Source organism: Schistosoma haematobium, chromosome ZW (assembly GCF_000699445.3).
Source record: "Schistosoma haematobium chromosome ZW, whole genome shotgun sequence".
NCBI classification, from domain to species: Eukaryota; Metazoa; Platyhelminthes; class Trematoda; order Strigeidida; family Schistosomatidae; genus Schistosoma; species Schistosoma haematobium.
The window spans coordinates 51,108,210-51,123,186 of record NC_067195.1 but is presented as its reverse complement, the minus strand read 5'-3'; the positions used below and the strand labels follow the sequence as shown (position 1 = coordinate 51,123,186).

The window sequence follows — 14,977 nt, the reverse complement described above, 5'->3', positions numbered from 1 at the left end:
GATCCCCAAAATAAACAGCTCAGTAAGTCTTCGACATTGGATGCTGACCACATTAGTCTTAATGGACTCACCTAGCTGAAGGCGCCCGGTCATGCACCCGCACCAGATTACGAGTGGGAACGCCGTGCTCAACAAGCCCCGCAATCGCTAGCTAGATTAGATCAGACTATCCTCGATATATTGATAGCCTATCAAATATATCTTCGAACCTACTCGCTTTTGTCTTTTGATTTCACTTGGTGGGTACGATTCATACTAGATGTTACTAGTCAAAGAGTTTTCAAACCCCGAATACCTGTAGCATCTTCAGTGCAAAGATTGTTCAAGGGATAGGAGGAGTTTTGTAGGTCATATATGGTAGAATCCCCAGTGTGCCGGAATAAAGCTAGGAAAATTGTAGTGCATTTAAGTCACCTACTATAGGGATTTTACCCCTATCGTACCAGGATTTGAGTTTCCTTAGCGGAAAGCCACTCATTACACACTTCGGATTGTAATATGCTACAGCAAATTCAATATCTTACAGTTAACACTTCGTTCTACAGAGCACTAGTTCACATGTCTCAGAATCGTATGCTACCGTCTCGACAGCTTATATAGTTAGGGAACTTTTCGTGCACATGACAACCTCACCACCTCTACAGCTTATTCTGCAAGCCCTACTAGGTAGGAAACCAAATAAATGAACTTTATTATCATATACTACTGACATTAACCATGTTTATGAGGTGGCAATATTGCGATGCTGATGTTCTATAGCATCATGGTTCTCTATGTGTTTCCTGTGCAGTCTTCTTTTTGGTTAAAATTAGTAAGTTATGGAGCCCTCTTCTATAAGAAATAGTGACGGGATATTCTGCTGAGTCTTTTAAAAGAAGGTTGGACTTTTACTTTAGTTACATTAACATTAAAGATTATTTCAGGTGTTATGTATACCAATAATCTTAAGTATTAATATGTAAGAATGCTTGTAACTACCCAAACACAAGTCCGAAAGGATACATAATTCGTTAATTGTACCAAGCAATGTTTGAAGTTTGAGTTTCGCTTTTGTGGTACTTTCAGTCGTGCGTTACGCTGATGGCCAAAAGCAATAATTCTGTTTTCGACCCATGGAATACTTTTTACGAAACCCCAGAAGAGCAAGCTGCCATAAAACAGAGAGCGAAAATGAGGGATGCAATGAAGGCTGAGTACAGGAAACGATATACAAATCCATTCAACCCCCCAATGGGTCATTTGGTAAACATTTTTGTATTATGATAATATTAAGCGTTACCTCCTCAATTTTTGTAGTCTTCGAAGTTTTTTGTGTTTCTTTTTTACTGCCGAATATGAGTAGGTTATAAGCCTAGTGTTGACCGGATGGTGTATATTCATGTAGTCTTCAGTAATGAGGATTGTAGGTTGGTGAACCTATGTTAATTCTAACAGTTTACCCACCAGTGAAAATCCAGTTTCTCCTTGAAAATGTTCACCAATGGGGCTGGTACCACTTGTTTGGGTAAGGCGTTCCAGTCATTGACCAATCGATGAGAACAACAGAACCCCACATTAAGTTTATTAGATCGCGGTTTGTGAACCTTCTTGCTATTACTTCGGAGATTATTGGTCTGGAGGGAGAAAAAAAGAGCAGATATATTAACACCCAAGTCGTAACTAAAGATACGAAATGCCAGTATAAGGTCACCTCGCGTCCTACGATACGACAAAGAGAAAAAGTTTAGACGTTTTAAGTGCTCATCGTAAGACCCTTCTCTAGTTTCATTCTCACACGCTGAATACGCTCAATTGAGTTAGTATCCTTAGTCAAACATGAGTCAGCTGCTTGGATACAGTACTCCAATTGTCGTCTTGTATAGGTGGGATACAAAATTTGAAACATTTCCATGTCAAAGCATTTGAATGCTCGGCGAAGTGACCATAATGCACGAAAACCTTTGACAACAGCTGCGTTTCAATGCTTAATTGTTTGTAAGTGACTTACTATTGCTGCTAAGTCTTTATGTTCTTGAACGCATGGAAAAGATGTGCCGTCGATAGTATAACGGTAATTATTACCGTGACCGATGTGCATGAGCACACTCTTCCTAGAATTAACCTCCAAGCCCCAAGCTCGAGCCCATCTAGCTAATTCGTCTAGGTCAGCTTGGAGATCAAAGTGATCAACCTTACTTCTTATTGTTCTCCAGATTTTGACATCATCCGCAAGCAATAGCGTCGACGACCTAAACAATCGCGGTAATTCATTAATGTAGAGAAGAAAAAGTAGTGAGGCCTAAGACGGTGCCCTTGGGGTACACCACTTTTGGCCGGTCTCTATTCGGATAGCGTTCCACCGACCCTCACTATCTGCCTGCGGTCACATAATAAGTTTCCTATACACTCCTGTACAGCACCTGTTATTCCCGAGCTCGAGAGCTTCTGCATGAGATCTAAGTGTGAAATCTTGTCAAACGCTTTGCTGAAGTCTATGAATATCACATCAACAGACAGACTATTGTCTAGGGTTGCTGTCTAATCCTCTCTCGCAATAAGTTAGTCAAGCATGAATGCTTTTTGTAAAACCCATGCTGCTTCAGAGTCAACAGATTGTGTGGATCTATGTGACTTAGTAACTTAACCCGAATTATCTTTCCAAGTAACTTAACGACTATGCCGGTTAGACTGACAGACCTGTAAGATACTATCTGTCTCTGACTATCCTTAAATATAGGACTGACTATATCATCTTTCCAATTTCTAGGGAGTTAAGCGAGTGAAAGGGACATGTTGAAGAGCGTTTCGAGAGGTCTTGAAATAATGTCCGCAAAAGATGACAGCAGTCGTGGATGTAACCCATCAGGGTCCCATATCTTACATGGTTTGATGTTATTGATCAATAGAAAAACAGTTTTCTCAGTCACATGTACAGATCCTATGCCTGGTATCTCGGTGTGATTGGGACAAGTATTTGTAACAATACACGTAGAGTAGACTTTGCTAAAATAGTTTGAAAAAGTCTCAGCTTTCGCCAGATCTGATTGAACTAGTAAATCTGGATTTTCGTGTAACAGTAACGGGGGAATACCGCTACGTTTTGTTCGCCGTTTAACGTGCGAAAACAATCGTTTCAGACAAGTAGGGCTATCATATGCCAACTGTCTTTAGTAAATAGTACGGCATCTGTCTATGATCTTTTTACATATATTCCGGATATTTTGGTGTTCACACTTAAATGATTTTTGTCCTGTTGACAAGAATAAGTCCCAGAAGTGTTTCCTAAGCTTCAACAGCCTTCATGTTTCCTTATTAATCCATGGAGGGCAATGTGATAGCTTACGTGTTGACCTTGGGATAAACGGTGATGTTACGGCCTCGAATGTAGCCTTAAACGTACTCCATTCGTATTCGATCGACTCATCCTCACCGATCGACCAGTCAGTCGAAATAGCACAGTCTATGATTGCCGGAATATTGGCTCCCCAGATATTGGGATGGGGTGAAGCAGATACAAATTGTATACCATGTGTCCGAAACTTAAAGTACGACATGGTCACTATTCGCTAGCGGGGCAAGGTGCTGAATGTCGATGACACCCTCACAGTGGTGTGTGAGGACAAGGTTCAGCAATGACGTATCATGTTCCAAGTCAATGTGTCGGTTTCGCGATACATTGTGCAAGTGCAAGTCGCTATCAAAACCCCTACCTGGAACTGTAAGTTCTAGGAAAATGTTTAACGACATTCAAAGTTAAACCCGTTCCTAGTTTAATTATTTGGGATCTAGAGGAGTCGGAAGACAATTACTCTGCTAAAAGACACATACGATCTGGAGTTAATGGAATATGTCATCGGAAATGTACTGCCTGAAGAGGTTTCAGGTGTACATATCACGAGAGTAATAAAACTCGGTAAATGGGTTGGAGGCGAGACCCAACCAAGAAGGATCTTGAAGTTGGTACTCGGGAATTTTGATGAAAGAGACAATATTGAATAATGTAAACATCAGATCACCAAATGATATGACATATGTGGGTTAAGAGCTGTAAGGATATACATAGTTCGTCTCTTATTCTTCATTGGATGTCCACGGTCTGCACTTAGGGGTCATTAGTTTCGATGGAATACTGGAGATTCATGCTACGTTTCTAACTCCAGTAGAGAATCAATTATCTTGAAGTTTAGTCATGTATTAAGACTTATGGCTTAAGGATTATTTTGAGTATCACTTAATGGTCATTTCTTATCGTTAAATGATATATAATTTGCAGTGTAGTGCAAAATCCTTTCGTTCCGCGCATAGGACTCAGTGCCTTCACTTCTTACCTGGTTAGTTCTGGGTTCCGTTTAAACCTTTCTCGTACTTATCTACTTGCGTTTGTTAACTTCTATGCTGAGTTCCTACTTAAACATGCTTCAGACATCTCGTCCTGTTTGAGAGGAGTTCACAAGGGGGCTAATGTGACTCGTTCAGCGCTTCATCACATGCATGCTTTCACGTATTTTGTTTAAAACATGCAAGGTTTTTACCTTTGGTCCTCCGTAATAAAGTTCGAATAAAAGTGGTCTATGTTAATGTTTAGAGTTTTTAGTGCTATAGAGATATATTCTCGACTTAAATCACCAACATATGGCTAAAGTAGCTGGTTTTGTAGAGAATTACAGCAGTTCATTACCCAGTGCAAAATAAACAAACTTCTATGCATAAACGATTTGTTACAGGCTTTTGAACTTCCTTAAGATTTCGTCTCTAATGAGAGACTGGCGCCGAAATATTCTTTCGTCCTACGATACTCTAGTATGATATTAGATCCTATAGTAAAATTGTAGGAAGAGATCAAAATATTTTGTGGTTGATTCAGGTTACAACACATTTATTTGTACCCTCTCCCAAGTGTAATTAATTGTCTAGCCAACTGGTGCGTTTGATCTGACTTGTAACAATATCTTATCGTCGTTGTTATGGTTTGCTAGTGGAAGTATTGGTATATGGACAACCTTAAGCCAGTTTCTGGCCAGTAAGGAAACTATTTATTTATAGAATTGTAAGGGCCTTCGTTACGAACTGTTATTAGCTATAGTGTAAGAATAGATTTTCATAAAGAAATATGATTGATCCATTCATTCACTGCTCCTGGTTTTTAATATGTGCAAACATTAATATGAATGGGTCTATGAACACCGGTAGGTCAAAAAAATAGGAGGGGATATGAAGTTCTCCCTTGGGGTACCTCATTCTTTACTGACTTCCATCAAGATAGATTGGTATTCGCTACCACTTCGGTGTGTATTTATAAAATGTTGTCCACTGACCTAATTTTACATTTAATTCCGAAAATTTCCAACTTGATTTGAAGCGTTATATGAGATTTATCAACAGCTAAATTAAGATTCATAGGTCCTATATTCCTAGCTGCAGCTCAATCTGTTGCAATAAAGTCTATGAAATAAGTAAATTAATGTTGCTTGGTTAAATCATCCTTACTTTTTACATGACGCTGAGTAGCAGCGCGAACTGTCTCCATACTTTGAGGACTATACTGATAAAATCAACTTCATTTTATTCATTTACTAAGTGCTTCTGTTTTACAGATAACCATATTTAAAATCGTTTGGTTGTGTTTATTAATGGAAAGAAAACAGTAAAATATGGACGTGTGGTTAAAAATGAGTCTATTACTACTTAGGATGCTGACTACATACTGAGCAAAAACTATTACAAAATAAAAACTTTGTAGATCGAGTAATTAAGTCTCCATAATTCATCACGTGTTAGAACAAATATTTTTGTGTTTAATATTGAGATCGCCTTTAATTTGTTTCATAGGACCAATGTTTGTAAATATGATGTGAGACACAGCGTTAATCTATGTTCGTTGTTTAGTGATGGGAGTATATGTAGTAAGTGCTATACTACACGCCTTCAGAACCCTAAACTTTTGACATATCACGTAGTATTATTGATTGAAATTACCACTCAAAGGTAGTTACATATTTTGGAATTTTAGTTTCAACCTGTTGTTATGGGTTTTTTTAACTCATATTTAAACTTTCAAGCATTCTATTAAGAGTTGTGTTTTGCGGTGTTTGACACCATCAGTTTATAATTTATTTTTAAGAAGATATTTATAGATGTTCGAACTGAAAAAAATGGAAAAGTAGGGTTTCAGGTTTGGGTTGGCAACTTTTCTTATTCACTTTCAAGATATTCGAGATTTTTCACCGTAAGTACTTTTGTAGGGATGATATTCACTTAAGGCAGTTATCTTTAAGATATCATGTAGCATAACTTATTGTATGAAGTTTGTTAGGCTTTATTGATTTTATTTTCTCCTACGTTTGTCATATTTTTCAGCACGATCCTGCATTGCAACACCATTTTTCAGCCCAGGTTACATATGCAGAATATTTACGTCCATCCCCCAAATTGGGACTAATCGCCCTTGGAGTTTTAGGCGTAGGGTGTCTAGCGATGGTAATAAAAGGAAGGCTTAAGGTATGGTGAACACCGGAATCAGTATTTTCGTATTTTTTATCGTCCTTCGTTTTTTCTTTCTAGTGCGTCTAAATTGTTCGAATGTTTTTTTCACTTTAATCATTTTCTGGTGCAGTTATATCCCGATTGTAGCTGATACCTACATTGATGTAGTGTTCAGGCTTGCCTATCGCAATGGCTCAATCGAGCTAGGTTGACCTGAAACGATTATTCCTGTGGGTCCTATCACGACAGAGAGTTCGGTCGGAGAACCGTAAGACTAAAAGCAGCGACTTGAGGTCGGATGGCGATTGCTTACTGCTGACTGTACTGGGGTGTAGCGTTATCAGGTGTGGAGAAGATTTTCCACCATCTCAAAATCATATGAGCGTAATCCGCTTCTCGTTGGTACTAAGGTGTTTCTCTCAAACCACTAATATTTAAGGCCATTTTATCTACTCAAAACGGAGGAAATGGGTTATAAAGGGTTGACTCTAAAACTGTTTCACGGATTCCCACCCCTGGCTGAAAAACCTTCAAAGTATGGGAGCCTACTTTTCACAGGCTAAACACCAAAAGTTTATTTGATCAGTCTGGTGCAGTTGCCCTTTAGGCTTAATGGTTTTGCTTTTAGCATGCTAAGATCACGACTAATTCAGTTTTCTTTTCAGACATGAAGAGCAACTATCGTTTTACAGTGCGAGAAACCGAGAAGTATCAATCGCCCTCATACCTCTAACAGAGCCCGTGACCATCTTGTTCACGACCAAATTCCGTCGACACTTCCTAATATTTCTCCTGTTCCCATGACCAACTCCTATACTATAACTGTCTATATCTCCTTACTTACTTACTTACGCCTGTTACTCCCAATGGAGCATAGGCCGCTGACCAGCATTCTCCAACCCACTCTGTCCTGGGCCTTCTTTTCTAGTTCCATCCAATTCTTGTTCATTTTTCTCATGTCTATCTCCATTTCTCGGCGTAATGTGTTCTTTGGTCTTCCTCTTTTCCTTTCGCCTTGAGGATTCCATGTGAGGGCTTGTCTTGTGACGCAGTTGGGTGCTTTCCTCAATGTGTGTCCTATCCACTTCCAGCGCTTCTTCCTGATTTCTTCCTCCGCTGGGATCTGGTTTGTTCTCTCCCACAGTACGTTGTTGCTTATAGTGTCCGGCCAATGGATCTGAAGTATTTTGCGTAGACAATTGTTAATAAACACTTGTATTTTCTGGATGATGGCTTTCGTAGTTCTCCAGGTTTCTGCCCCATACAGTAGAACTGTCTTGACATTTGTATTGAAAATCCTGACCTTGGTGTTGGTTGACAGTTGCTTTGAGTTCCAGATGTTCCTCAGTTGTAAATATGCTGCTCTTGCTTTGCCGATCCGCGCCTTCACATCTGCATCAAATCCACCCTGTTCATCAATGATGCTGCCCAAATACGTAAAGGTTTTTACATCTTCCAAATCTTCTCCGTCAATTGTGATCGGATTGGTGCACTCTGTGTTGTATCGGATAATCCTGCTTTTCCCTTTGTGTATATTGAGACCTATTGCTGCTGAGGCTGCTGCCACACTGTTCGTCTTCTCCTGCATCTGTTGTTGCGTTTGGGATAGAAGGGCCAGATCATCTGCGAAGTCTAGATCATCCAACTGCATCTTAGACGTCCATTGTATCCCGCGCTTCACTTCAGACGTTGACGTCTTCATGATCCAGTCGATCACCAGGAGAAAGAGAAAGGGTGAGAGTAAGCAACCTTGCCTAACACCGGTCTTCACTTCGAACGACTTTGTCAACTGTCGTTCATGCACAATTTTGCAGTGTAATCCATCATATGAGTTCGGTATGATATTGACTATCTTTTGAGGCACGCCGTAGTGTCGAAGAAGTTTCCATAGTGTTGTTCTGTTCACGCTATCAAATGCCTTTTGTAGTCAATGAAGTTGATGTAGAGTGATGAATTCCATTCAATTGATTGTTCCACAATGATCCGTAGAGTTGCGATTTGGTCTGTACACGATCTATCCTTACGGAATCCTGCCTGTTGGTCACGAAGTTGGGCGTCTACGCAGTCCTTCATCCTGTTTAACAATACCCTGTTGAAGACTTTTCCCGGTATTGAGAGAAGAGTGATGCCCCTGTAGTTATCACACTTGTCCGGTCCTGCTGCTTTGCCACTCTTGATTTGTCTGATGGCCATGCTGATTTCTTCAATTGTTGGTGGGCCAACATTGATTGGGAGGTCCGTGGGTGCTGCTTCGATGTTGGATGGGTTCAGTGGAGCTAGTCGATTCAAGAGTTCTTTGAAGTGTTCTACCCACCTATTTTGTTGCTCTTCAATGTTGGTGATTACCTTGCCTTCTTTGCTTTCCACTGGTCGTTCTGGTTTGCGGCGATTTCCAGAGAGTTTCTTTGTCATGTCATACAATTGTCTCATGTTTCCTTCTCTTGCAGCCTATTCCGCCGTCGTTGCTAAATCTTCCACATATTTACGTTTGTCAGTTCTGATGCTCCTCTTCACTTGTTTGTTTACTTCTGTGTATTCAGCTTGTGCCTTGGCTTTTTCTGCTCTTGTTCGACTGGTATTGATTGCTGCTTTCTTGTTCCTCCTTTCTTGAATCTTATCCAGTGTATCAACAGTGATTTATTCCTTGTGATGGTGCTTCTTGTGGCACAGAACCTCATGGCATGTTGAAGTGATTGCTTTTTGACCCCCTTCCAGTTGCCCTCCATAGTAGTTCCTTCTCCATTGAGTAGATCATGAAAGGCCTGGAACTTATTGCTGAGGACTATCTTGAATTCGTTGAGTTTGTTAGTATTTTGAAGAAAGGCCGTATTGAACTTTTGTGATATTGTCCGCCCCGTTGTCCAGTGCTTCTTGAGTTTCAATTTCATCTTGGCGACCAGCAAGTGATGATCTGATGCTATATCAGCTCCTCTCTTGGTTCTCACGTCCTCTATAGTCCTCCTGAACGTTTTGTTGATGCAAATATGGTCGATTTGGTTTTGTGTAGAGTGATCCGGTGAAGTCCATGTGGTTTTGTGTATGCGTTTATGTGGGAATATGGTGCCGCCTATGACCAGCTTATTGAAGGCACATAGATTTGCAAATCTCTCACCATTTTCGTTTCTTTCTCCCAGTCCGTGTTGTCCCATGATGTCTTCATATCCAGTGTTGTCCGTTCCAACCTTGGCGTTGAAATCTCCCATCAGAATGGTCAGGTCCTTTGTTGGGCATTTCTCGACGATTGACTGCAGCCTATTGTAGAATTGATCTTTAGCGTCTTCATTGTAGTCGTTGGTAGGCGCATAGCATTGGATGATGTTCATTGAAATACCCTCTTTTTTTGTTTTGAACGAGGCTTTGATGATCCTTGGTCCATGAGATTCCCATCCTATAAGCGCATTTTGCGCTTGTTTGGACAGCATCAATGCAACTCCTTGTGTATGTGGTGCATTTTCTTCTTCATGGCCGGAGTATAACGGGAGCTCTCCTGTAGTTAGTCGTTGTTGTCCAACTTGTGTCCAATGTGTTTCACTGATCCCAAGTACCTCTAGGTTGTATCTTCTCATTTCTGCAGCAATTTGGAAGGCTCTCCCGGTGTCCCACATTGTACAAACATTCCATGTACCTAAATAAATGGTCGCTCTGGTTGTCAGAAGGGGCATCGGCCTCGAAACTTCGGAAGGAATTCGGCTTTCATCATGAGGCGTCATAATTCTTCTAAATGAAAACCTTCTGACTCCCAGGGCAGTGTTTAAAAGGTTTGAATAATTTTTTCTGGTTAGCGTTTTTTTAGCGAGTTAGTTTTCTACGGGATGGGGACGCTAACCCCATGTCCAACCCTCCTTCTTTATCCGGGCTTGGGACCGGCAGTAGCCCCCGGAGGGACTCCAGGCGGAGTTGTCTATATATCCAGCGAAGTTTATTCCCTCTTTTTGATTGGGCTACGAGTTGGTTGCGTTAATTTATCTTTTTAGGGGTATAATCACTTATCTTAATAGAAACATCCGTTTTTCCTAACAAGTAAATAGTCCATATTTAGCTATTTAAGTACTCGTCGTTCTACCGTTTGATTCTGAAATATTGGTAAAGAGTGCTGGCTGTGTTGTTTGAAAAGTACATTATTGATGTATCTTTCTATATTTCGTTTATTTTGTACTTGTATCCACTCAAACAGCATCACTGTTATACACGTATTATTGTGTTGTGACTTATTTAAAGAATCTAATTACACGGAACTACTGAAATTCCAAAACTTCTGCTATTCACTACTTCCACTGTTTGGATCTTATGTCAAATTGAACAACAGGCTTCCTTAACCAGGACTTTGGCATCTCTCACCATCGATATGCGTCGTGTCTCCCAAACATCCATGTAAGTTAGAAGTCCGGTTGTTCACTTGACCTCACCTAGTCAGTATAAAGGACCAACTCAGTTGGTCCTCTATGTACCTGGGAGCTCGACATCTACTTCTTGTGGTATAGCACTAAGTTCAAAAGCAAAATAGGTTCTCTTAAACAGTATTATGATAGACAATCACTTGTGTGCTGTCCGATTAAACGGGACAGTTACAAATCAGAAAGATAGGGACATATATCACCACTTTTTCGTCCAGCCCCCTCCATACGGTCTCATTCAATGCAGCTCAAATAAAGCGAAAGACAAATTTTATAGAAAACTTTCCACCTTCCAGTAGCTAAGTGCTTAGATGTAGTAACGACAGAGGGTGATTTTAATGTCCATTTAAGTGGTCTGAATCAGACTGAAAGGCATCTGTGCGGGTCTCACAGTATCGTAGCTCATCGATAGATAGTGGCGACCGACTACTGCAACTGTGCCCAGATAACCGTTTATTTCGAACAGGCATCAGCTTTAAGCACAAGGAAAGACATCGTCCAACATGGCGGCCCGCAAGATGGACAACTTATTAGATTTATAAGAAATCACGCAGTAACTACGAGCAGTGGTAGTAGCGAAAGCAAAAGAGATGGAAAAGATAGGGGGAATAGATAACTGTAGACAACTATTCAGACTCATTAAGGAAACAGGTGTTAAAAATCCATCTGTTAGGGGAACTATTTTGTAAAACGATGTGACCACTATTCACTCTCGATCCGGGAGATTAGACTGATAGCTAAAAAATTTCAAGCAACAGTTCAGTTGAGCTCCAACTACACTCTGTTTGCCCAATATTTCCAAACAACCTAAATGGTAAGTTAACGCAAGCCTCTAACTCTTAGTGTGGCTGAAAAGACCATAGGCAACCCGGAGCAAGGTAGAACTGTAAGTGCAGATGTAATTGTGCTGGTGAGTTCTAAGGATGGGGTCCAGTTTAAGCAGTAAGACTGACAGAAATCATAGAATTCGGGAACTGGACATGATTCCACTTGACTAGTCTGGATTGCTGATCGTCTTAGTTTATTAGAAAGGACAAAATTCCTCTTGCGACAACCACAGAGGAATCGGCCTGATTAATATAGTGTCCAGAATAATAATCTCTGTAATAACTCAACTGTTAACTAAGGCCCGTGAAGAGAAAACTTGGGGAATAAAATCTGGTTTCAGACCTGGACGTGAGTATGTAGACCAGATCTTCACTCTTCCTCAAGTTTTAGAACCCAGATATGCTTTCCGACTCTGAACTATAATTGTATTCCTTGATCTTAAAGTAGCGTTCGCCCCTGTTGATCATTAGTTTTTGTGGCAATGGTTGTTTTTAAAAGGTTTCCCGAGGAAGTACATCAATCTTACACAGGCTCTTTACCCGAACACTGCAGGTTTAGTAAGAGCTTATAGCGAACTGTCATCAGAATTGTCAACTTCAAATGTGCGGGCAGTTATCGTTCCTGAAGAGATTTTAGTATTTCTAATAAAATTTAACTATTCTTGTGACCGCCTTAGCATTTCACCAGGGTTGTCCACTTTATTTATATCTGACTTCTTCATAGACATCTCTTTAAAGACAACACTCGTCTAACTTTTTTGGAGGTTGGCCTCGTAACCTGAAATTCACTCATCGACTCGCAATACTCAGATGACACGATTCTATTCGGTGAAAACGCTGACAAAGTGTAGAGTTTCCTAACCACCCTAAGCAATAGTGCCAGCATGTTTGGGATGAGATTCGTTCGCATTAAATATAAAATATTTCTTCAGGACTTCAACACTTCAGTTAGTAATAGAAAGTGAAGTAGTTGAGTGCGCTAACCACTTCACTTATCTTGCAAATCTTATCAGATCTGATGTACTGGTGTCTGACAAATTCTCAACACAAATCCGAAAAGTTCTTTTGACTTTAACCAACTTGTATAACCCGTGGTTTAGGCAAGCCGTTCGTCTACCGAATCAAAGGAAGAGTTTACCGTTCAGTAGTTTACTCTGTTCTATTTTATAGGTGTCGAAAATAGCCATTAGGAAGAGAGGATATTCATAGGTTACTGGTACTCGATCATAGGTGTCTTCAAACCATTGCTCGTGTATTTTGAGACTTCAGAGTGAGCAGTGCTAAAGTTAGGCATAAGGGACTTGCGGGAGATAGAAAATTGGCTGATGAGGTAGTAAATCTTTATCCACTGAAGCGGTTGGGACATATGTTACTTATATCCAATCACCCTTTACCTTGGCGCGTGATGTCTGGTGTAGGAGTAGGCTGGGAGAAAGCTAGTGGCGCTCAAAACAAGGGATGGCATAAAATAGTGAAGTCGCTGATCGTTGGATTAAGTCATGTAGGTAAGTGTAGATTACCTGATTGAGGTCCACGCAATTATCGTAACCAGTCGTTAGAGACTGGGTGACATGGCTCAGAATCGTCCATAATGGTGCAGGTGCATTCTGATTTTATCTTCCTTTCGTTCTCGAATCCCGACATTCCACATTTTTTTGTCCCGATTATTTTCTACCACTATTGATGTAGTGAACAGAACACAGGTGGGGACAACCGAATGTATTTGACACAAAATTACAGGACTTGTTAATAAAATCTAACAATCAAATAGTAAATACGTAATTTGCAAAATGTCCATCGATTGTCTCATAATGACTCAGAGTTCATTGTTCTTGCATTTTCATACAAATTGCATTCTGTTCCCATTCTTTACTGTTCGATCCTCTTGTCTCTCCGCTTCCAGACATTCTGTCCACGAATAACGTCATATACTACTTATGTCGATATAAGTAGCACACACCACACTGATACTGGTTATCACTTTTAGTACTCTGCGATTTATCTTGATAATTTTATCTTGCAGTTCCCATGTGGTGTTGCAACTTAAGTCGACTAGTATATCAGGTTCTACGTTGTGTATGACTGACAGCTGCGTAAGTCACTTAGTGTTATGTGGAATATGTTGCTAGGTAATCTAAATATGGTAAGATCTGCTTGAGCTAAACATCCCAGTACTCTTGAATATTTTAGTAACTTATTGTCTAACCAAACAAATGTAATGTTGTTTTAATCACCTAATCTTACTCTCAAATGGAGAGACCATTAATAATTAAGTACACGCATGCGGCAATCGAAAAATGAGACAGTAATAATTCATAGGATTATTGATTTTATATATTTCACGTCGTTGTGTGTATTTATTCTCTGTCACTGTAACCGTAATGTAGGAGGGAAACTAGTATTGTTCTTTTTAATTAAAGTTTAAACAATAATCCAGTATAAATTGTTATAAAGAACTTTTAGATTGTTCTAAACTATTATTAGTTTTCACATGCTTATATTGTATTTGATTCAATACCATATGGTTATTTGACTTTTGTTTTTCCTAATAGAAACGCCGGTTCCAAGAATATGATTGTGGTGAATTGACTTATCGAGAAAGATGGGGAGGAAATACATGGTTATAAAACTCTGTATGATTTCTTTTAACTTTGTAACCAATTCATTAGTTAATTGGAATAAATTAGATCACCTTATAACCATACTTTTTTTTCAGTCTTATAGGGATGTTTAGTATAAAAAAATATAACGCTAAATAATGAACTCTATTCTTTGGGAAGAGTGGATGTTTTCAATTAGGTTTAAACTATGAACTTACCCAGCTTACAAAACTTGAAACCAATAAAAATTTGTAACTAATTTCATCTTTATAAAGCTAGAATTTCGATTGTCGTTCGGTTTCTGGTTACAATGTAAATTATATTTCTAATTTTGATTTAATCATTTTAACCTAAAAGTAGTCAAAATACGTCTTTCTACTGTTTTAATATTGTATTTCAATGTTTTTCAGACAACTTGATTTTTTTGATATAAGGTTTCTGCATACAAATATATAAACGTATTTATAAATTTTCATAATTAGTACAGCGTCAAATAAGTTTTGTGTGCGTTTTTCGGTGATTTTTCTCTATACCTCTATACTATATTGGTGTAGATTATTTTTAACTTTTTTTCTTGGAAGTTTTTGATTGAGATCATGAACTGATTGATGTTAGACCATCACAATTGAAAACCTGGAAGCACTGGACGGCCGTTTCGTCCTATTGCGGGACTCCTCAGCAGTGCGCATCCACG

The 14,977-nt window shown here is 39.5% G+C and overlaps 1 protein-coding gene across 1 annotated transcript; it reads left to right on the top strand.

Moving 5' to 3' along the window:
- Positions 1-815: 815 nt before the first annotated feature.
- On the top strand, positions 816-14,765 carry MS3_00003818 (uncharacterized protein). The gene is made up of 4 exons (XM_012944248.3): positions 816-878; positions 914-1,242; positions 6,337-6,477; positions 14,236-14,765. Exons 2-4 carry the CDS (start codon positions 1,081-1,083, stop codon positions 14,308-14,310), a joined length of 378 nt encoding a protein of 125 aa, XP_012799702.1. The 5' UTR covers positions 816-878; positions 914-1,080; the 3' UTR covers positions 14,311-14,765.
- The last annotated feature ends 212 nt before the right edge of the window (positions 14,766-14,977 follow it).